Below are 24,376 nucleotides of genomic sequence, written 5' to 3'. Positions count from 1 at the left end.
TTCCGAGTTTCGTTCTAAGATTGACATTTAAAACAACCTTTCAAATGTTTCAAGAAAAAAAAATCCAAAAAAACGAGTCACTTGATTATTAAAACAATTCCAATTAAGATATACGTTATGTATTATCGAATTTCACATTCTTAATCCCATACTTATTGACATAATTAATAAATACATGGCGTGGGGGCCGAAGGTTAGAAAATCGATGAAGACTGTGATAAATTTCGTGATTTTTTTTTTCGGGGGGGGGGGGGCCTCCCAAGTCCACCCTATTCCATTGATTACCGGATAAAAGAGTCATTTTTTTTTTCCATTATAGAAATGATCTTGGGTATTGTAAAAAAAATACAAGTGTTCTCCAATAAGAAAGGACAGACTTATTAAATGGAAGCTCTATATATTCCTCGTGTTTATATTGCTGACACGTAGAACATTCTCGTTGCTTGATTAGGCAATTAAAAAATTGTTGGTGTTGACATCAAAAGTGGATGTTTGCTAGCTATTAGTATTTTCAATTAATTGTAAATGTAATTAGGATAAAAGTAAATGGTACACATTTATAACATTATAATTAACATTTTTTTTTTTTTTCTTTATAAGAAACTATACAAAAAAGTATCTTAACTCTTTCTCTCCTAACTGACGATACCAACGATGATTCCACTAGAATGTGATAAATAATTACGGAGAGAAAGAGTTAAGGCCGCAAACAAATCAGATGTATTTACTAATTTATCTATTTAATGTATTAAGTTACAGAGGAACCGTATCAATTTTACAGATCTCTCTCAATTGATCTAAAAGAATATACAACTTCTGATGTAAGTAGCCCACGTCCGTTCTAATATTAAGCGCTTTAATAATTTTTATAACAACTAAGAAAGTATAATAAATAAGAAACTCATAACACAGCTAATAAGTTTTCAGTTTCATATGTTCTCTAGTCCGTGGGACCATTTAGGACAACGCAAATTATCTGTCGTGGAGGCGCGGTGGCTGAGCGGGGTCCCGGGTTCGAATCCTGGTGAAGAATGGGATTTTTAATTTCGGGATCTTTCGGCGCCTATGAGTCTACCCAGCTCTAATGGTTACCTGACATTAGTTGGGGAAAAGTAAAGGCGGTTGCTCGTTGTGCTGGCCACATGGCACCCTAGTTAACCGTGGGCCACAGAAACAGATGACCTTTACATCATCTGCCCCATAGATCGCAATGTCTGAAAGGGGGAACCTTTATGTCTTTCTCTCCTAACTGACGATACCAGCGTTGATTCCACCAGAATGTGGTAAATAATTACGGAGAGAAAGAGTTAAACCTCTCTGTCCTTTGCCTTTGCATTGTTTTATTTTGTACTCCCATCGCTTTCTCTGTCTACATTACCTTCTTTCCTTAGCACTACTTTCTGGAGGGAGGGTCTTAGTGAGCACTGATTACCTCGTGATATGAACATACAGTTTAAATGTGCCATTTATTTCCTCAGAAAACCAAGCATTTATTTCGACAAAAAAGTCGAAGACGTCTTCCCGAAGTATTGATTGAGAAAATTAGTTTCGGTTTACTTACATCAGTACTTCCATCCATCGACTTCACTAACGTGAAAAAGACGGGAGATATTTTTATCTTTGTAAGTTGAGGAAAATCAAAATGTTATTTACATTAATTTATGTACTATAAATTCATTATTTTCAGTTTTTAATGCTGTCTATATATATATTAAGGACCCAAAATGTTAAAACAATTCCTGTAAGTTACACCTTCATGAAACCTGGATGGGTGGAGTAGATTTAAACATTGCTTAAACGGTCGACGGGAGAATAGGGGATGGGTTAAAAAAATCTTCAATTTTTTTTAAAAACTTATATCAGCTTACTTCATCTGTCTGTCCGTCTGTCTGTCTGTAAAAAAAAAATTCTACACGTTATTTCTCCCACCCCCAATCTCGGATCAAGCTGTAATTTTGCACATTTATTTCTTTTACCTGGCAAGACAAGAATCAATTTAAAAAATAACCAATTAACATAATTAGTTTATTACTTATTTAGATTTAGGTCCTCCCGCGCCTCAAGATTGTTTGGATGCTTTGCAGATCCGCTCTTCGAAGGACTTTTGCATTTGTCTTTTTTTCTTGCCATTTGACATTCAGTATTATTCTTAGATATGTCATGTGGAAGTGGTTCAGTTTCTTTGCATATTTCCTAACACTGTCCACGTTTCTGAGGCATAGAACAATGTAGGGAGGATGAAAGCTCTATAGACGCCTAGCTTTGTATTTGTTGTGATACCACGTCTGTTCCAGACATTTTTAAACAATCTGCCATAGGATGCACTGGCCTTGGCGATACGCAGGTCGATTTCATTATCGATCTTTCCGTTTCTGGAGAGTGTGCTTCCAAGATATGTGAATCTGTCCACTGTATTTGTATGATGTCCATTTATCTTGATGCTTGGATCCGATTATGCTTTCCCTGGTGCAGGTAAATATAAGACTTCAGTCTTTTTTGTGTTAATGGTAAGGCCAAAGTCTAAGCAAGCTCTTGAGAAGTCACTGGCTATACTATGCAGATCATTTTCAGAGCAGGCATTTAGGGCACAGTCGTCTAGATCTATTACAAATTTAAATACATGACTGGTCCAAATTAATTGATAAAATTAAACTTCGTATAAGCTTTGTGTTGTTTTTTTTTAGATTATTTTCTTTCTTGTTTAAATATATCCTTCATTAGTTATTAAGAGCAAAATAATGCTCTTACAAAGGTTTGTCAGCTGTGTAAGGCAGGAGTTGTCTTTATTATTATTTTTAAATTTTATTTTTTTAAAATATTTTTTTGTTTTCACTTAAAAGGATGTAACAGTACATAGACAACTTGATGGGAATGTTCTTGAGATGGTAATAAACAAGAGGTTAGGAAAATCTACCAGAGATTTTAAACAACTTCTTTTGAAAATCGCTTTACTCATAGACAGTGTGCACAAACTGAAGGTGGTTCTCGGCAGCATCAGGGCCTCACAGCTGTACGTTCACAGTATTTCAAAAGAAGACTTTAAGGTAGGTCATCAAAAAATAGATCTAGATCTAGAGTATTCTAGAGTCTACTTTTTTTTGGAGAGAGAGAGAGAGAGAGAGAGAGAGAGAAAGAGAGAGAGAGAGCAAGGAAAAACACTTTCTATCAATGTCATTTTACTACATTTTAAAAAAAAGTCAAATCAACGATTACATTGATATTTCCTTTTATTTAAAGGACACAATGCAAAAAAAAAATGTAGAGTCAGAACCGAATGGGGCATTCAATGGGAATCTTCGAAAAATACATTTTTACGCTTCTAGGCATGGAATTTATGGTCTTAAGAAATATTCGGTTGTCATTGCTTGTACATTTGTACTTGTACTTATGATTAAACAAGGCACAAAAACTAACCAAAAGTGCCTGAAACAGAATAAAAAAGCTAAAAAGTGTGTGGTAAACCGTCATTTCATTGAAGGATGCTAAAAGAAATTTTGGAAATTTTTATTGTACTAACCAGTAAAATAAAAAGAAAAACTTTTCTTTAAACAAATCTCATATTAATTGTAATTGTATCAATTAGTTTGGATCAGCTTGTAATTAAATTTGACATAGATCTAGAGTCCTAGACAAACAATAATAAAACTAAGCGATTAGAAATATTTTTACCAATTAGCCGTTCCGAGCCACCAACTGGAGGGACTATCATGGGAAGAAGACTGTTCTTGACAGCAAAGCCCACACCATGTATTCGAGTCTCATTCTGTGCTTTCCCTTTCCAAAAGAAAGTGTAGTCAGTCTCGCGGAGCATGCCGTTTTTGGCCAGTCGGGTTTCTTGCAGGGCTGCAATGTCAATATGTAGCCTTTTTAGCTCGTTGTTTATAACTGCCGTCTTCCTTGCATCGTCGATCTGCCTTAGATCATCAGTGAGCCAGGACACATTGTCCTGACATTCCAAGTGGCCAGTCGCATGACCGGGATTTTCTTTTTCAGTTTAATTTTTCTTCTTTTGTTGCTTGGTGCAAGTTTCCAGCCTACTTGTTGTTTTAAACTCAGCTCTAAGCACCCATTAGAGCAGGCAGGCTGTGACGGATCAGCACCTAACTGACTGGGGGCTGCCCAGGTTGAGGCGGGCGGTAGCTGATCAGTGAGGCGCGAAGACCTCTCCCACCGTCAGAGACAACCCGTGGCGTCCATACATTACGCCCATCAAGTTGGACTTATAACCCGTAACTGTTGTCTCCTGTGTTGTTTTAGCCGCTTTGCAGCAGCACCAGAGTTTCCTCTCCGGGGCGCATTCCTGGGCCTTGGATAAAGGGGTCATGGGTGGCCCATGCGTCATGATCCCTCTCTCGACCTTGCTGATGTGATCCAAACGAACGCATTTGGCACCAACTCAGTTGCAGAAGCTGCCGGAGGGAATTTCGTAGCTGATACTCCCAACGCCTAAGGGGCTTCACTCCTGATTTCTCCATGAGGTTGTCTCCTGAAACCTCAGTACCGCAAGGCAGCGGGGGTTTGAAAGGTTGTCATGGCCAGGGTTGTCAATGGGGTTAAGCTCCTATTGTCTATAAAATACTCCTAATGACATGCGTCTCAAATAGCCTCTGACAACTAAGTCCAGCACCTGGCCTGCTCGTGTGGCTTAGATATTAAGCCCGGTGAAACTGCTCTTACTAACAGGTGAAGGGGTGAAGGCGGATACCTTGCGCCACAATACCGGGAGCTTCGGGCAGATGGAGCTCGTCAGCCTAGTAAGGCAGTTAGGGGTACTCTGGTTACAGCAATACCAAATCGCGAATCTATGAATGAACCTTAAGTTATTAATGAAGAAATATGTGACGGTATCTCCCCTGAATTTTTTCATTTAAAAGTGATGTACTTTATGAGAAACTTTATGAGAAACTTCCTTGAATATTTGATTTTAAAATTTAAATTTTTTACTTTCAGAAATTAAAAAAGTAGCCGTTGCATCAGAACTTTGAAAGATGTAAAATATTATGATGTCGGATTTACAATATCATTTCTAGTTTACGAGATCTAAACGGGACGGACGGACTGACAGACCACACAAAACTAATAGCGGCTATTACTCTGTCAGCGCTTAAAAAAACAGCTTAGAATTTATTAGATTAAGTCTTACTTCGCTTGTTATCGGTGTATGTTCTTACAAATTTTGGTCAATTATTGTTTTCAGATTTATCCTGTTTCATTAGCATATTTACATTACCTAGAAGCTGAACAGTCGTTACATAAACCAACTTCTCCACCTCTGGATGACCCTGTTTTAGTAGTCAGGCAAGCAAATTATTTTTTTTTATCTACAATCTCCCACTCCCAAATATAGCATACTTATTCTCGCATTGTCCTTCTATTAATGTTTGAAAAAATAGATTTTTTTTTACATGTCATGATAGTTTAGAGATATCAATTGTTCATTTTTTTAAAGTGTTACTTACCAAATATAAGGGACGTAATGGCTGAGTGGTGAAGAGATTGGCCTTCTACCTTACTTAGTTACTTACCATTAGTTACCTACGTGTCAACAGATTGTTTGGACCACACACTGGATACATTTTCCCATCCAAATTTTCACAGCATAGAGTGTATACATTTCTGGCCTTATACTTAAATTAGATTTTATGATAATTTTTTTTTATATTAATAATTTAGTATCTCACTACATACCCTACCCTGCACTGCTTTAGACCTATTTCTAAACATCTTCTTCAAGGTTTAAACTAAAAAAAAGAGCTTTTTCGATGAATGACTAAGGTATAATTTTTTTATAATTACGTACCTATAGCGCGTCCTCCGGGTGCATTTAGCACTCTGGTTCAATCTTTCTATAAGCGCTCAGCAAATTTCAAATTCCAATTCTACATTAGGATTTGAACTCTAATCCTCTTAGTTAGGTAGCCAAGTCGCTCAGCTATTTATCACATAATGTTCCCCTTGCCATTTATGAATAGAGATAACATTATTCAATTTTATGAATCTTAACTGACTCTTGGGGTTGCTATGGACTTTTCTGGACTCATTTTCGTATATCGATTGTAAAATAAGTTGCCATAGACAGCCTAATATTAGTTAAACCAATTCTAAGAATTTACTTTTTGAATGTTACTGAACAGATCTGCACCAGAGGTTTTAAAGAAAAACATATTCTCCATAAAAAGTGATGTATTTCAATGGGCTGTTGTGGCACTAGATCTTAGTGGGGCAAGAGAAATTAAGTCTAGCCATGGTGGAGCATCTTCTACTACAGATACACTAAACTTTGATACTTTGGTAATACATTAAGTCTCATTTGCCTTAACAATATAACGTTCAATATATATATGGTCTATCATGCCACAGTTAATTAATTAATTAATCGTTCCGACCATAGCTAATGCCCAGGCATTATCTCACCGAGATGATCCGCAGTCGCTTTGTGACTGACTGAAGGAGGCCATAGAGATTAATAGAGATGTGAATACTTTTCGTTAGTTAAGGCATGTCTAATTACGAATTATTTTTTTAAATCTTCAATACAAGTAGATCTACACCACTTTGCTTTAATTAGTTGTAACAACATATATTGTTCATATTTTTTTAAGATAAGGGGAATTATATATTTTAATGTGTTTTTATTACAATAATTGCGAATGAAACCTTTTTATTAGATTAAGTGGAGAAATTGTTTCCAGAATGATTAATCATCACGAAATGTGCCATTAGATTATGAATTGGGTTGTCATTATCAGCCAGGATAACTAGCGACTTAGCAGAGTTTAATTAAGTATGCATGACTAGAACAATGCAATGCGTAGGACTTAATTATCTTTTCTTTTAAAACAAGGTCTGTAATTTATAAGATAAGTAATGTTAAAGCGTTTTTTATTAATGAAAATGAACACAAAATATAGATGCATTTTATTTATCTCATTAAGGAAAGATCTTTTGATTTAGCCAATGTACAAAAGCCTAAAGGCATGAAGGAGAAACTTTTTCAACTTATACAAAAGTGCTTAAGCAAAAGAAGAAATCTGAGGCCATCAATGGAAGAAATTATAAAGTAAGATTTCTTTTAATTAGCTTGAATGAGAGTTTCAGGTACCAAAGAATAATTAAATATAATAGACATTAAAATCTCTACTTTATATAAGTTAAACCTTGAATGTCTTCAATTATATGTGCTAAGGGGAGAATATAGATGCCATAAATCTTTTTTTTTTCACCATTCAGACATCTTTCAGATGATCATTTAGTCCATGCTCAAAATGAACCATATCTCCTTAATTTTTAATACAATGTTAAAATATTTTTTATAAAAAGGACAAACAATATGATATTGTTCTCGAAACATTATTTTGTGTGAAGAAAGGTATTACTTTTATTTTTGATAGTTCAACTTCATAGTTTCTGATATCCGTGGTGAAAATATTAAAATCTGACATGTACATGATTGTGCTTACCATGGTAGACTCTTTCGTTGGCTGACTCTGAGTTTGTATGAAAACACAGACTCTATTTTTTTGCAAACTTTTTTTTTGGTCAGGAAGTCGTTCTAGAATTTAAGAAGTAAGGTTTCTATTGCATATTATAAACAACGTATGTTGCTTAGGTATTGAAGATTCGATTGAAAAGGGGCTTTTCCGTACTGACAGGTCCCCCAATACATTTTAACATAGACCTTACCTTCTGCCATTATCTGTTGTTTGAAGGTCTATGCTAACAAATAAGGATGTTCGAATAGTTCGGATAGTAATCTATTTAGGATTTCCGATCTTAAAGGAACAAGGCGTAACCTTTGAAGAAGTCAAGAAGGGCATTTTATTAATGTTTTATACAAAAAAAGTTTGAATTACCTTTCCTCTGATTTGACAAACGTTATTCATTTTGAGATAGATTGAGATGTATTCATATCCGAAGTCATTTTTTGTAGTAAAAGTTTTGAAATTTTTGTTGTTCAAGCTTGTAATTTAATGAAATCGACAGTATTGAATACATTTCCACATGTTCCAAATCAAACTTTGCTATAGACTCATAGAGGCTCCGATTGAATTGAAAAAGTTTTCTGATAACTCTTGCTACTAGTCCGTTGTGTCATCCGATCACACTTCTGGTGGAATCCTAAATCGATCCCACTAATTTCTCATAATGAAGAAAAAGACATTACATGATGGTTGAAACTTCTTTGAGAAGTTCGTCACCAGTGGTGGTCTCAAGCACGCTACTCACAGCTACTAATTTTATGTGATTTCTACATTGGCTGTATGTACCGCGAATACAGAGAGATGTATCAGATATGTCAGCGGTAATAGAAATTATTTTGAACTTGCTGCTTTTTCTTAGTTTTAAATGTATATTTTTTACTTACATCTTTCTTCTTCTAAGTGTCATGCGAGAAAGGGTGGGGGGGGGGGGCTTTAACTGCATTCTACTTTCTTGACATATTTTTTCCATCATTGATAGCAAGCACTTTTTGGCTTCAAGGACACGACTAGCTCAAAACAGCAGCGGAGATTTAAAAATAACTGTATTTCGCCTAAAATTAACAATACCCTTTTATTTCGCCTAACAATAACAACAAAATAATAATATGAATATTAGAATAGTATAGAATGAAATCCGTTGGGACTGCCACGTAGTTTAGACAAGTGTCTTTGCCTTTTCCCCAACTCCCAAGTTTTTTTTTCCTCTATTCGTAATCCTTGTACGGGTCGAGAGCGCCTTATATTTTTTTTTTAATTGTTTGCTACGTCACAACGTCCGGTGACATTTATTGGTCATTCTTTGTCATGACAGTTCACCCTTTCAAGTTGGTTGAAACGGACGGTGTGTTGGTTTGTAAAATATTATTAGTTTGTGTAAACAAGCAGTGGCGTCACTAAGGGGTGCGGGGGAAGCAGTCCGCACCGGGTGACACCCTTTAGGGTGGTGACACCCAAGTAAAAAATCTAAAATTGAAATATAAATTAATGGCGATGTCTTCGATTCCTAATATTAAGAATGAGTGCAGAGTTTCACATGATTATCCAAACCCAGTGAACTTTAGATAAATTGTAATAAACAACTGAATTTTAACATTTCATAGGCACTCATTTTATAGTTCTTGAACAATCAAATAACGTATATAAACAATATGTATAACAGTGCAATAGACAAACGAAAAAAAAACAGGATTTTTTTAAAGGAGGGGAGGGGTGACACCCTGAGCTGACCGCACCGGGTGACACCCAACCTAGTGACGCCACTGTAAACAAGTACTAGTTCCTTAAACTTATTATTCGGTATGATTTTTGGATCCCTGTTTAGGTGTGCAAGTGTTGGAGTTGTATGTAATGATATCGATACTTTGCCAGTGGAGGCGTCTCTTATCTTCTCGGAAGTATCTATTACAGTCTTTCTTGAGGGTCATAGTCAGATTGGCAATTATTGACGGCGTTAAGTGTCAGTGGCCGTTACACAACATTTTGTGTCAGTTGGACTAATTTGAGGTCTAATTCTATCATTGACGACGTTGACAGTATTGTGACGTCAGTCGGCCGGCGTCTGGTTTACTATGAAACCATGGTGACAAGTTGTAGCACTAGCAAGGTGCTTATGTGTAATATAATCTATTATCTATTCATCATTCTATCATTCTCATTGTACATATGCATATATATGTATCCTATAATTTAATTCATAATTTTGTTATTTAAATTCATCCACATAGTTGGTTACCCGCTGGTGTGATCGGCCATGATATTCGGGACCTCGGCTATTGAACAACCTAAATAACTCCTAAACCTGACAGGGACAGATACATTTTTAAACCTTTTTGTGTGATTTTCTACATTTCGATCCGATGTATCGGCGGACCCGATAACACCGCGTCAATGGCTGGTTTTGGTCCGCGATCTTTAATTTGGAAACCATTGTTTTATCCAAATTGATCGTTGGAAAGGTGTTCTATCCAACGCCCAGGCATGGACCGTGAGCTCCACTTCTAATCTTGTCTGATGACGACAAAGAAGACGGCCCGCTCGCTAAAAGCGAGGGGACAAGGGGCATTATCCTCTATATAGTAACCGCCATTCATCCGCCGTTTCAGCTAACGGGAAACTAATTCATGCCCCATTGTTAAACGGCTTGGCGGATTTTGTTGACCGAGCCAGATAAAAAAAACAACAACAAAAGCTTGCCCAAGGTAACCCTACGGTGGATAAAGCTCATGTAATCTCACGTGGTACCTCCGTGGAAACATCTAGTCGTGGAAACTAGATATGCGAATAACGGGTAGCGAACCAGGCCTTAGTGGAGCAAGGCGTAGCGGATTTGCCCTCCAAATTTGCTTTTAAGACGACATCAGGCGTCATATAGGAGACCTTTTTCAGATTAGCATGTTAGAGGTCTCCGAGAAACCCAAGTGTACTTTAAAAAGGGCGCTGGTTATAGATTTCAGATGTAGGCCTACGTCGAAGATATGAGTAGAGCTTGGAAAACTTCATAAAAAATAACCGTCTTTTTCTTTGTCTGCCTCAGTTGTGACAAAATATGCGAATCACAGATGTGGTTGCGTCGTCACTTAAAATTATGCTCTTTTATTTAATCATCACTACTCCAACCCTATGTTTCTCTTGTTTCTTCTTTAAGGAGAAGTTAGTGTGACGTTTTTAAACAGAAAGTCTTTAGATATTGCCAGAAATATTTGTTCCGTAATTTTGTCATGGTTCGCTCATTTTTTTTGTATGCATCTGTTTTAGAAAGCTGTCATCCGAACATGAGGAGGCAAGGATCATTGATAATGTGACACATGACTCAAACACATCTGCATCATTCAATGCCAGCTTTGCTTTAAATGTCGTCAACGTATCCTATGATTTGGCAGACGAAGACCATGACAGTTTACTCTCATCTGACAGCAGCACAGACACATGTGAATGTGTTTCTGATCCAGGCTTTACAGCGGTTAACGGCGGAACCTGTGATACGGCTGAGCGTGTAGAAGATGGAGGGGATAGCGGATTCAATAAAACAAAAGTGAAAGTCATTGCCACAGAGGACGAAAGCTCAATGCGATACGTGGAGATCGGAAACAATTATAATCATTCCAACATGGATAATGTGTCATCTCAGCACGCACGATATGAAAACGATGAAAATAGCTGTACAAGCAATGAAGGGCCACAGCGTAGCGAAGCTCAAATAGGTATCAGAGGATGTCTATCCCTGCCGAATCCTGCTCACACCAGGCGCAGCCAAATTATGAGACCCCCATCAATACCCAGTGTCAGTGGCTTATACTTTTTTAGGATATCAGTACGACAACGCAGACTATGCAGAATTTGATGCAAAAATAAACTTTAATTATATGAATCATTTATGCAAAGAGGACCACTACGACACAGCATACGACTTGTATACAAGGCAGACTAACAATAATGAACAGACCAGTAGAAATGAACAGGACGCCTTTTATTATTGACGTCATCTTTCATGGACGTGTTGAATAGTTAAAGCTCCACATAGTGGTTAAAGATTTTTAAAAAGAATGCAAAATAAAATGGCAATATTCATCATCAGCCCACCCCTCAATATTCTCGATTTCTACCCTTCCTTTTATACGCATTTATTCACACATAGTGTGTCACAGCTTTGTTTTTTATTTTGTAAACATCGTCCTGTATGGTTATTGCATTAGTAACAATTTACTGTTACATTTATGTATCTAAACTATATGTCTTAGGGTGACTAGTTACTGTATGCATTTTTTGTCACCGAGTATGAGTAATATCCCTTTTGAATATTGTTACAAAAAAAAATACAATAAATAAATCCGAAATCAATTTTCCACATTTTCTAGACTTTAGGTCGGACTTGATATTTTTACTTGTTTATAATTATTTATACATTCATAAATAGAAGCAAATTTCTGTTGACAAAAATAAAACTAAAAATACAATCTTTGATAAATTGAGTCAATACACTTGTGACAGGCAATTTTATCAATGATATACTCAAAAACAATTATTAGTAAAAAAAAATCATTTATGTTCTAATTACCTTTTGGAGACTATTTTATGAAGCATTTAAAATGTAATATTAGAAAAAGTGAATTGGGCTCGCTGGCGCTATTTTTACAAAGCTTATATCAACTCACTCTGTCTGTCCGTCTAGTAAATAGTTTGTACTTGTTATTTCTCCCACACTAAATCTCAGATCAGGCTGAAATTTTACACAATTATTTCTCGTAGCTGAAAAAAACAAGATTTAATTAAAAAAAAAACAGTAGTCAATTAATTATTGGTAATTAATTATTTTACTTGATATCAACAAGGGAAAGAAATTGTATTAGCTGATGTGGTGGTATGAGTTGAATTAGTCCCCTTTATAGTTTGTAGAGAGAGATAACTACTTTTACTTTTACCAAAGAAAGTCAAGGTTAACATTGTTTTCCCTTCTAATGTTTTATAAATCAGAGAATTACTGTTATGCAATATAAATTTGAAGACCACTTTATATTAGATACGATTGTAGATCACTAATGTATCGTCAGTGGCGTCATTAGGAAGTGCGTGAAAAGGGGTTAGGGCGGCAAAAGTGACACCGATCCTAGTGACGCCACTGATATGCCTGAACAATCTCTAGATTACTGATACATTATAAACTATGTAGATTGCTGTTATGTTGTAGAAGACAATGAAATGTATTACTATTTATTTATTTATTTATTTTTTGCATGTTACTAACGTGAAATTTTTATTTTTTTTAAACTTTCGAAATCGTGTCTGCTTTTATAGTTCAGTGCAAGTTCTTATATCTGTTCTCTCTGTCTGTCGAGGGGGATTCTTTTACAAGTTTTTTCTCCCACTTCGCATTTAAGGAATTAAATTGAAATTTTGCAGTTATTGATGTTCAAAGACATACATGAATCAATCAAAAAATGTACCAGTCAGTTAGTCAATTAATGTTAGTAAATTAATTTTATTTTATACGAAAATGCGAGATAAGTCTTGCAAGATTGACAGATATAACAGTGATGGTGCGGTTCTTTCCTTTATATAAGTTTTGTTCTTAAAAACGTTTTGTTTTGCATTTCGCTTGTGGAACTTTTTAACAAAAGATTGGGAAGCAACGGTTCTCTAGCATGCACACAACAAATTCACATATTTTGACCGCTTCTTGTAATGGAAATTGACACTATTATTTTTGCTGTCAGTCTGTCCCGTTTAGATCACAAAAACAAAAAAAAAGTACTACATTGTCAATATGCATCTGTATTGAATAATATGATTATATTCAAGATATTGCTCGATGTGAACCTGGCCTAACTGTTGTTATTTAATGATTATCTAATTGATAATATTGTAAAGGAAGAATTTTTTTCCTTTGTGTTTGTTATGCAACAATGATATTGTATCATCGCAATCCACTTCCTTCGACTTATATACAACATGTCATAGAAATTATTTTGTCTTATAAAACCAAATCAAATAATTTATTTAAAATTGTAATAACTTTTCTAACATTAATAATTCCACGTAATCTGTGATTAGTCGTTATCGGCCTAAGAATACAATAATATATATCTTTTGATGCGTACAGGTTTCTTCTTTTTTTTTTGTATTCGCCGAGACAGAGTTGTGGTTGTTGATAGTTACCATCCTAGCTTCATATATTCTTGCTTAAAATATTAATGCCTTATTACTTGCCAGAGTGGACCTCTCGGGGTCCTGACTTTGTGTTTGCACAAAAACTATCTTTGTAACCTGGTTTGCATTTTTTGTTCATGACAGGTATAAGTATACAATCTAATTATAAAGGCTATCGATTGTGTTGTAAGATTAATCAAATCATTTCAACGAAAAGAAAAAGGTTGAAAGTATAAAAGAAACAAGAAATAAAAAATTCTCCTTTCTACAGTTTGTAGAGCTGTTATTTATTCTTTATAACTATTAGAAATGTAAAGTTCCCCTTTTAGACCTTGCGATCTTTGGGTCAGATGATGTTAAGGTCATCTATCTCTATGGCGAACAGTTAATGAGCAGGGTGTCATGTGGCCAGCACAACGAACAACCGCCTTTACTTTCCCCCAACTAAAGTCAGGTACCTATTAAAGTTGGGTGAACTAAGGAGCGCCCTAAAAATACCGAAATTCAAAAGCCAAGTCTTTACCGAGATTCGAACCCAGGACCCCTGTTTCGGAAGCCAAGCGCTTAATCATTCAGCTCCCACGCCACCTTTATAATTATGAAATGTAACATATTTTAAGGAATGTATAAATCTAAGAGTTTATAAAATACCAATGATAGGCCTATAGATCCATACTTAGAAGTGGGGAAAAAGTTGAGAAGTTCCCCAATTCAGTCCTCGTGAAGACGTTTAGCGCACTAAAAATGATAATATTATTTAAATCTTTCACTTTCCCTCTCTCTCTCTCTCTCTCTCTCTCTCTCTCTCTGTCTGTCTGTCTCTCTCTCTCTCTCTCTCTCTCTCTATTTAAAGTTAATATAAATTTGATTGTAAGGAGCATTTATGTATGAATGAATGTATGTAATATATGTTTGTACCGAAGCAGCTCAGTCATACAAATCAAATAAACATGAGTGCTGTATTACTGGTGAATGTGTTGACCAATAATAAACGAATGTATATAATACTATTCACTTTCCAGTGTATGTTTTTTTTTTAAATATTAGAACTATGCAATCGCTTTAATTAAAAATATTTTTTTCTTTCCAAGTTTTGCCGTCTCAACTTACAAGTAACTACATGTCGCTCTGGAGTCTAGGTCACGTCTATAGATGCTGATTGCTTTTTAAACGTAGAATGCACATTTTTACTCAAACGTATTTAGGGGAGGTATCCCTGAAAATCTTATTTTTGTTATTTCTGAAGCTAGGCCTTTGAAATTTGTTATGGTAACATATAATGAAAATCTAAAATAAATAATGCTAAAAAAAATATTTTTTGAATGATGGTTGCCATGGTAACGGCGGCCATATTGTTTATTGTATACAAATTAAAACTCTGAATTTTGTAAAAACTATTGATCAGAAATACATGAAATTGAATTAAAAGATAAGAAAAAAGAATCCTCTAAATTGATACAACGTCAGAATTAAAGATTCAAGTATGTTAAATTTTTTACAAATTTTTGAATTTTTAGTATTTTTTAGACCTAAAAAAACAGGATAAATATTAATTTAAAATACTTTAAAAAAAAAAGTAAATAAAATATTGAAAAAAAACTCATTGCACGAGTAATGATAATGATGTCCTTAAGAAGCGTTTCAAATTTCATCAAAATCTATCAAGTAGTTTAGGAGAAATTCCTAGTAAAGCACAATGACATGTGCAAAAACTAACATTTTGAGAAAAATGACTTTAAAGTATAAATTTTATTAAGATTTTGTCTCATAGCCCTTACAAAAACATTAAAAAAACATGTTTTAGACACAGATTTAAGCAATAAAAATGATTGTAATGTAAAGAAAAATGATTGATCTACTTAATTATGTTATTAGTTAAAAATCGATATCCTAGACCTAAAACTCAATTTTCTCTAGGGATACCTCCCCTTTAGCCATTGACTAAAAAAGCATATCATATATGATTAAAATATTCTTTTTATTTTATATCTTGATAGTTTAAAAATAGTTTTTCATTTACTTTAATTTTTTCATAAGTAAGAATTGCTTTACAAGTACTGTTTAACTACTGTATAATGTGTGTGTGTGGGCAGACCTGCAATATTTATGTCATGACATTACATGCATTAGCTTGCGATCCTTTGATTCGCCAGGGGTAACTCTAATATAATTCTAAGATATAGTCTTCGCAAAGAGAATTTATTTTTTACTTTTACACTTGAATCTTTAAAATATTGTTTATTCAATCGATTAGCTTTCCTTACCTTATTGGAACAAAATAATATTATTTAAATTATTTAAATCTGTGTATTCGGGTTTATTCGGCTTTCATTATTTCATAGAATTTTAAATCTACGTCAGCTGCTATTATAGAGTCTCTCAAATTTCAGGTCTCAAGTCTCAGGTCTTTATTTTGGATTTTATTGACCTTTCAGTTTACAATTAGCTGGAGGTCAAGGCGAGTTCAAAGTGTTAGGCATTGATGACTGTGGCATGAATAGCTCTTACATTCTAAATCAAGATCTACATAAAATAAATTTTAATTAATATTTTTAGCGGCCCCCGTAAGGGGAAAAAGCCGCTATTAGGTTTGTGCAAAATGTCCGTCTGTCCGTCTGTCCGTCTGTCACACTCAGGTCTCGAAAACTAGAAGAGATATGAAAAATATTATTTCATCATTAAATCCGGCTTGAAAAGTTTAGGTGCAACGGCTACTTTGGGTTTTCTAAAAGCAAAACGTTTAATTTATAAAATTAATTATGCAAGCGATTTTTTCATAAAAATACACCAATTCTAAAACAATTACGTAAATGTAAGGGAGGCAATGTTACAATATGCTAACAAAGATGGACAATTTTTGTGTATTTTCAGTATCACTAAGTCAAATATATTTTTAAAATGTACAGGAAATGTTTACAACAAATACAAATAATAGTTAAAGACGTTTTTTCTGGTCAACTAGCTGCTAAAATTAAAAGAAAACATTTCTGTTTGTTTATAAAGACTAATAATGTACTTTGTATGTAAATATCACGCACATTTTTTTAAATGGACTTTTTATGCAGCGATTTTCGTGCAGTAGCGTAACGTCGCAACATGATCAGGTGCTAAACTAATTCCTTAAACTTTTTTTAAAAATCAGATTTTATTTATTTTTTGTTTAGTGCCCCCATCCGAATAAAAGAAGCTTGTTTTTGTGCATTTTGTCTGTTGGTCGGTCTGTCCGTCACGATTAGATTTAAAAAACTAGAACTCTAAAAGCTATTGAAAATCAGATTTACCCTTTAATGTTCCTCCCATAACATCTCAATAGTTTTAAGTATCTAAAATTGATTGTTCCGGATTTTTTTGTGCAAAACTAATCAACGCCAACAAATGTTTGTTTGCTCTTCTAACTTATATTACATTCAATTTCCATGCTTAAACGTTGCAAAAACACATTATCAATAATATGTTGTTCCGTTTTTTATGTAAATAGCATATTAATGCTAAATCATAATCTCTATACTGACTTATATTTCATTAAGTGTAAAAATGTTCCGGATATTGTTTTATAAAACATGAATTATGCCTAATGATTGTTTGAAATCGCATAAGGCTTTTAAAAAAAGTAATTTACTAGAATTGATTACTGAAAATTACTTTTTAGACATTTAATTTTCTTGTAAAACATAACATAGAAGTTTTGTAATCGATAAAGAAAGTTCCGGATTTTGTTTCTTACAAATCGTCGCCAGAAATTTCCGAATTTATTTAAAAATCTACTAACGCCAAATAATTGTTTGAACTCCCTCTTCTAATTAATAAACAAATAATCTTCTCATTTACGAAATAATGTTTTTACGGATTTTTATGAAAAATATTTTAACTCACTACTCTCTTACAGTACATTTAACTTTCTACCTAAAACATTAAAAAATCTAATTATCGTTAATATTATGTTCCGATTTTTAAGGAAAACAGAATTCAAACACCAAAGTAAGGTATGAAAATCTCTCCACGTGGCTGTAGTACATCTAATTTTTATACGAGACCATCCAAAAAATTTAATTAACGGTATTACATTTATCTGAAATTCTCTTTTTCTTTTACTATTTATACAAACATCCGGAACAATCTATTATATAAACTTTTCAATTGTGTTCATACCTAAAAATTATTGCGATGTTTTGAAACGTAAAATAAAGGTTAATCAATTTTTAATAACTTTTAGTTGTTTTTTTTTTATATCAAGATAACGGACAGACCGACTGACAGACAAAACGCAAAAACAATGTGGCTTTGATCCTTTTTAAATAATATCTATTAGAACTCAGTGCACCAATGTCTATGAACCCTCGTTAAATATCTCGTGTAAATAAAGACATTTTTTTTTATGGTACCGGTACTAGCCTATTGTGAGGTAATGGAATTTTTTTTCTTTGACGTCATATGAATGGACTCTTTAAATGTAATGTTAAAAGAACGCACTCGGTGCACCAATGTCTATTAACCCTCGAAAAAATTGCTTGTATTAATGAAAACATATTTTAGTCTAACTAAGCCGTGTGACGTAGTGTTTTTTTTTCCTTTGACGTCACATGGAATGAATTCTTTAAATGAAATGCTAAAAGAACGCACTCGGTGCACCAATGTCTATGAACACTCGAGAAATGGCTCGTGTTGATAAAGGTGATTTTTAGTCTAGCTAGGCCTTGTGACGTAGTCTTTTTTTTTCCTTTGACGTCATATGGAATGAATTCTTTAAATGAAATGCTAAAAGAACGCACTCGGTGCACCAATGTCTATGAACACTCGATAAAAGGCTCGTAATGATGAAGGCGATTTTTATTCTAGCTAGGCCGTGTGACGTAGTGTTTTTTTTTCCTTTGACGTCATATGGAATGAATTCTTTAAATGAAATGCTTAAAGAACGCACTCGGTGCACCAAAGTCTATGAACACTCGATAAATGGCTCTTATAGATGAAGGCGATTTTTAGTCTAGCTAGGCCGTGTGACGTAGTGTTTTTTTTCCCCTCTGACGTTATATGGAATGAATTCTTCAAATGAAATGAAAAAAGAACTCGGTATAGTAATGTTTATTAAGCCTCGTTATGTGACTCGCGTTTAAAAAAGGAATGATATCTTGATTTAGATCTAATCTAGATTTTTTAAACTAGATCTAGATTTTTATTACAGTATATCTAGATCTGGATTTATATTCTAATTAAAATTATTTTAGAGTCTAGATCTAGAATTTCTAGATCTAGTTTAGACTAAAATAGACTAGATTTATGTAGAATTTCAATTTCTAAACTTAAAGTGTAAAAAAGAAGTGTAGATTTTCATTTCCAAACGTTTTGATCAATATTGTAATGTTTTAATATACTAAAACTAATCTACTATTTTTTTATTAAATTTAAATTTACGGCAAATGAATCTTTGAAACATTATTACTTTTGACCATCGGATGGCTGCCTGGTCGTGCGGTTTGCGCGCTGGACTGTCGTTCAGATTTATGGATGGCCCAGGGTTCAAACCCTGCCCGCTCCCATCCCCCGTCGTCCTGCGGGAGGTTTGGACTAGGAAGTAATTATCTTCAACTCTGAAGGAACATCCGAAACGTGTAAAACATTTTACATCAAAATTAAATCACCTCTTGAATATTATTTGCGAATATGCAGATCCGACAGGGATCCGACTTCGACGGGGGCCGCCTCTGAGTTTGTGTAACACAAACTCTCTTTGTAATCTTGTTATTTTTATTTTACATTCACGCCTTAGTTTTACTTATAACATCATTATTTTGTTTTATTGTCTCTAATGTACTAGTGATACGCTAATTAAAAGCGCGCGGGCAGCAGGTAATATCCGGCTTGTATATATTTTTCCGCATCCAAAGCAGACAAGGCCGTTGTCCGCCGGGGGTTCTGTTCAAGTTTTCAATTTACGTCTTCAGCGCCTGACTTCCACAAAGGCTTTTCTTTGAGCCTCAGATGTGTGTCTCGCGACCTTCGTGAGAGCTCTCCAACAGTCTTTATCAGAGACCATCTGCTGCCAGCTATTTTTCTCTATCCCCGTGAGGACAAAAAGGCGCCTGAGTTGATCTTTAATGCGCTCACGCTGGGCTTCTGTGTTGCGACGTCCTCCTTTAAGCTCGCCAAAAAATCATTGCCTTTGGTAAGCGGTCTTCCCCCCATGCGCAAATGTCGAACGGTAAGTAGCGCTAAAGAATGCTTAATACACAAAGTTGTAAGCTACAAACCGATTTGTTTCCTTATGCTAAGCGCTAACTCTAAAATAAAAATAAAAGCAGAATTCAATAATTAATCAGTCATGGTTTAATTCTCTATCCAGTGTGTTACTTATTTTCGTCGCATTTAATTCTCTACTTTCTCTCATTTAAAAAAACTTGGTCCATGTGCTGCTGTTCATTTAAGTTCAACATGTATGTGCCATTCATGTCTTAGTCATATCATTTGTTTTACTCCCACATAATGTCAAAGTGCATTTATCTAGCTTTGCTGTATTGATCGTTCATTAAGTATAGAACTCTCTCAAAAATAAACAAAGACGTACAATTTTAGGTGACTACAAAAATAAAAAATTTCACACACTTAAAATCGTTTTAACATCCGTGTACTACTGAACAGAAATCGGTAGTGTGCACACATTGGTTTAGCGTTTATTTGTTTTCATTAAATGTAGAACGTTTATCAAATCGATATGGGGAGTCTTTAAATATTACATAGGTTTATAATGCCAAAAAAGGTTGAATAAAACACACGAGGGACTGTTGACACAGAAAGGCAAGGTTTTGTTTCTGTTAAAATAACCAGCACAGGCTGGATGCCTTGCATAATTGCGAATCAACCTCCGGAGTAAAAAAAAAAAACGGCTACCTGTGCAGGTCGCAACTTGGTTTGCGTAGCTGTGAGAAACTGTGCTCACATCCTCAGTCTTCACAATCAAAATCATCACCATTATACTTTTCTCGGGAAAAAAAGGTGTACATCTAATATTATGTTGAACAATACTCTTTGTGATAATGTATCGGTTGACCTGTCGGTGTCCAGTGTGAGGTTGACGGAGTATAAACATCTTCTTGTGGTCATTGCCGCACTGTTTGTCTTCGTCGCCGCTTTTGTTGTCGGTGGTCATTGTCTTCTCATATCAGCGGTAATACACCAACGTTACCACAGAAGTCCAGCCGGTACCTTTCACCACATCACCGTCAGCAGCCACAAGCTCATCATGCTGGTGTCCACATCTTTCCATCACGTCATCCTTTGCGGATTTTGCCTTCCGCTGACCATCTTTCAAATGGTCAGCAATGGTCGCTGGAGTCTGGATCGGGACATGTGCACAGTTCGAACCTACGTGGAGTCTCTGGTTGAGATAGTGAACGTCTATCACATGATCTACACCTGCATTGACGCTTACGTCATGGTGTGTCACCCTCTGAAATACAGACGTCTTCCGCTAAATTTGGCTACGTCATGGCTTTCTTCTCCTGGTCTATACCTGTCACGACCACGGCGTTTTTCTTAAGTCTTGGTTGGCACGTGGAAGGAATTGAAGAAATCATCTATTGCCTACAAGTTCACAACCTGTGCATAGCTCTCTATAGTTGGAAGTATCTTATGTTTATAATACCCATAAGTGTTTTAATCTGTGTCCCAAGTTTGATTGGAATATCTGTTCTAGTTTTAAAAGAAATTCAAAGAATCAATGAAAGGAGAGATCATATGAAAAATAGAATAAAAGACGCATTCAGATTAGCAAACAACAAAATAAAAATAAGGGACAGCCACCTTGAATTACAAATTGGGAAATTTCAACAAAACTGGCAAGATCCTGAAAAAAATCTCGAGGACAAAACTCACTATGATAAAGAGAGTTATTTAAATGAGCAATCGTTTCGGACATGTCAAACCTCATCACAAATACGTTCAATAGACAGTGATTGTAAGGAATCTAATAATTGTGTCAAGAATGGATCCATCATCGAAGAAACGGCTGCAAAAAATAAATCGTCAAAATTATCCAGAAAATGGAGAGCTTGTCATAAGATTTGTTTGGTTGTTATTTGGCATTGTCTCTATTGGGTCTCCTTCGTGGCGTTCTTTGTACTATTACTAAATGAAACTAAAATGTTCCCTCTGTGGACTGTGTCACTTGTTGCCTGGTTTAGATATTTCAACTCGGCATTGAACACTGCCCTGCTATACAGACACAAAACTGTCAGAGTTTTAGTTAAATCTTTGCTTGGAAAAACTTGAGGATGCTTGGATATTTCTTCAGTAAAATTATTTCTGAAAATACCTTCTTCAAAAATAAAATTCATGACCACCGTTGGTTAATAAACAGACAATATTTCCACACTTTTCTTTGTGTAGTATTTGCTAATCATAAGTAAGCCGAAATGGAGTAATACATGAATGTATATTGAATCCAAAGTTTTATGAACGATTGATGGACGGCTTTATTTAGGGGCTAGACTCATTAAGTGTCTTTGTAACAACCAGCTCAAGATTGTTGAAGAATATGAGAAATGCAAGTTCATGAAGCCGCTGAATTTCTTTTGTGGCTTAACTGACCTCGCAGATATCCTCAAGCCCCTATAGGCCTATATATACTGTTAGGTTGTTATTGATGGTGTTGTTACTGATGTGTATTAAGTCGATTATTTTCACGAGTTTACTTTAGATAGCTAGGTAAATAAATAACCGACTAGATACTTTAATGCAAAGAAGAATCGTGTTGGCTGAGTGCTCAATCGCTTTGCTTCCGAACCGGAGAGTCAAACAGGGTTCGAATCCTGGTGAAGACTGGTTCTTTTTTTACTTTCGGCATTGTCGATGTATTCCAGAGTACAACCAGTTCTATTGGGTCCTGATATAAGTTGGTGAAAATTAAAGGCGGTTGGTCGTTGTGCTGGACACATTAACCCTTGTTAATCGTGGGCCACAAAAACATCATCTGCCCCATTGACTGCACGATCTGACAGGACATCTTTACTTTGCTTTAGTTTTAATTTTTTTTGCTTTTTTTTTTTAAAGTAGGGAACTAACCAACGTAATAATTGTCAAAAACAAACCGAGAGTTATGTTTCCCTAACTCAAAGTCTCCTGTCCAAGTGTCGTTATTTATATCACCAAACTATTTCCGCTTTTTAGTTTACTTGTCACGTGACTAATGGTTCTCCAGATAACCTCTACGCGTCCTTCTTCCACCTAGGAAGATTGTTTGTACTTATCATACATACTTCTGCAGACCTGCCACCTGTTCAGAAACTTCATTAGCGGACACTGGTGAAAACAGTATAAATGTTATTTCTCTTTATAGAATTTCGATCATGACAGTACTCAAATAACAGTGAAAAGTTTTTTTTCCTCTATTATAATAATTATAATAACAGCACAAAATATAAGTTTTGGACCTCGTTTCCTTTTTTTTAATTTTTTTTTAATCCCTGGTCGACATTGTTTCCAGTATTGCTTTTCACACTATTTGCGTTGTCGTCAGACTCTCATGGTTCTTAATGCATCTGTTAATGTATTTATTTACGAAAAAAAAATGCTGTAATATCTGTGACGTATAAATCGATGTTTTTTTAGAGTCTCGGTTTGCACAAAATAATATCAACACTGGGTTCGCTAAAATCTGTTGAATACGGTTACCATGGTAGCGCACGCGAGTCATAAAGTTATCTAGAGTGTGTCCATTGAAGGACTACAATTGTATTTTATTCAGAGACTCAAAGGTTAGTTGTTGTTATTGTTTTTTCTAATATAACAAATCATTCACTACATGTAAATTAATGTCATAGAGAAGTATGCTATAAACCTTTCAAAACATAAAATATGTTTTATTGTAACGCCACGCCTTTATTCTAAATGGGTCACTGAATAAATGAATATATAAGACTAATATAAGTCATAGTGATGTTGTCTTGCTGACTACATTGGATCGTAGTAATTGAAAACTGAGCCTACAAATTTAGAGACTAGGCCCCTACTTACTTGAGTCCCTTAGGAATGTGTTGAACTAAAGGTCATTGTACTGGACCCACCGTTTTCTTACCTCTGGTAGGCCTACAAGTTCTGACGATTATGTTTCTAGAATGAGATTTTTATTTATCACATGCTTTTTTTTTTACAGTACAACTGTCTGTTGTCTGTCTAGTAAAAGGTTTGAACATGTTTTTACTCCCATGTCCCATTCTCGGATAAAGTTAAAACTTTGCACAATTATTCATTGTACCTGACAAAACATGAATCAATAAAAACTAGTTAATTAATTGATGGAGATTAATTATTTTGTTTGATTCCGAAATAAGTGAAATAAATGAATAGAGATGTATATATATATATATATGTATGGATTTAGCCCCCTTATTTAGTTTCGACACACTTTTTTTTTCCGACTTCACATTCTCGGATGAAGTTGAAATTTTGCATAATTATTCATATTTTATAGCAATATTCTAATCCATCCAAAAATTAACCAATTAGTTAATCATTTACCACTAATTTTTTTTTCTTCATATAGCAGAAAGGGAGCAAAGCCCTGTAATTTGCAGATAAATGGGAATAGTTAGCATTTCTTCCCCTTTGTCTTTTTAATAAAGTATTATTTTTTCTATTGCTTGTTAATTTTTTTTTTTCGTTTGTTAAACTGATGTTCTTTAATCTATTTCTTCATAAAGTCGCTTGAGTCAAGACGTTTCTTAACACCCCCAACCATTTGAGGAAATATACTACAAAGC

The 24,376-nt window shown here is 34.8% G+C and overlaps 1 protein-coding gene across 1 annotated transcript in view; it reads left to right on the top strand.

Annotated features, from left to right (window-relative positions):
* LOC129923608 (uncharacterized) overlaps nucleotides 1-11,938 on the top strand; it is a 12,856-nt gene extending 918 nt beyond the window's left edge. The window contains exons 2-8 of the mRNA XM_056015274.1: nucleotides 754-821; nucleotides 1,479-1,622; nucleotides 2,841-3,044; nucleotides 5,198-5,298; nucleotides 6,135-6,291; nucleotides 6,936-7,060; nucleotides 10,737-11,938. Of these exons, the coding sequence (XP_055871249.1) occupies nucleotides 2,883-3,044; nucleotides 5,198-5,298; nucleotides 6,135-6,291; nucleotides 6,936-7,060; nucleotides 10,737-11,322 (1,131 nt within the window). The 5' untranslated portion in view covers nucleotides 754-821; nucleotides 1,479-1,622; nucleotides 2,841-2,882 and the 3' untranslated portion in view covers nucleotides 11,323-11,938. The remainder of the gene's footprint in view (nucleotides 1-753; nucleotides 822-1,478; nucleotides 1,623-2,840; nucleotides 3,045-5,197; nucleotides 5,299-6,134; nucleotides 6,292-6,935; nucleotides 7,061-10,736) is intronic.
* The last annotated feature ends 12,438 nt before the right edge of the window (nucleotides 11,939-24,376 follow it).

This window comes from Biomphalaria glabrata, chromosome 17 (assembly GCF_947242115.1).
Source record: "Biomphalaria glabrata chromosome 17, xgBioGlab47.1, whole genome shotgun sequence".
Lineage (NCBI taxonomy): Eukaryota > Metazoa > Mollusca > Gastropoda > Planorbidae > Biomphalaria > Biomphalaria glabrata.
This window is presented reverse-complemented; position numbering and strand designations above follow the sequence as displayed.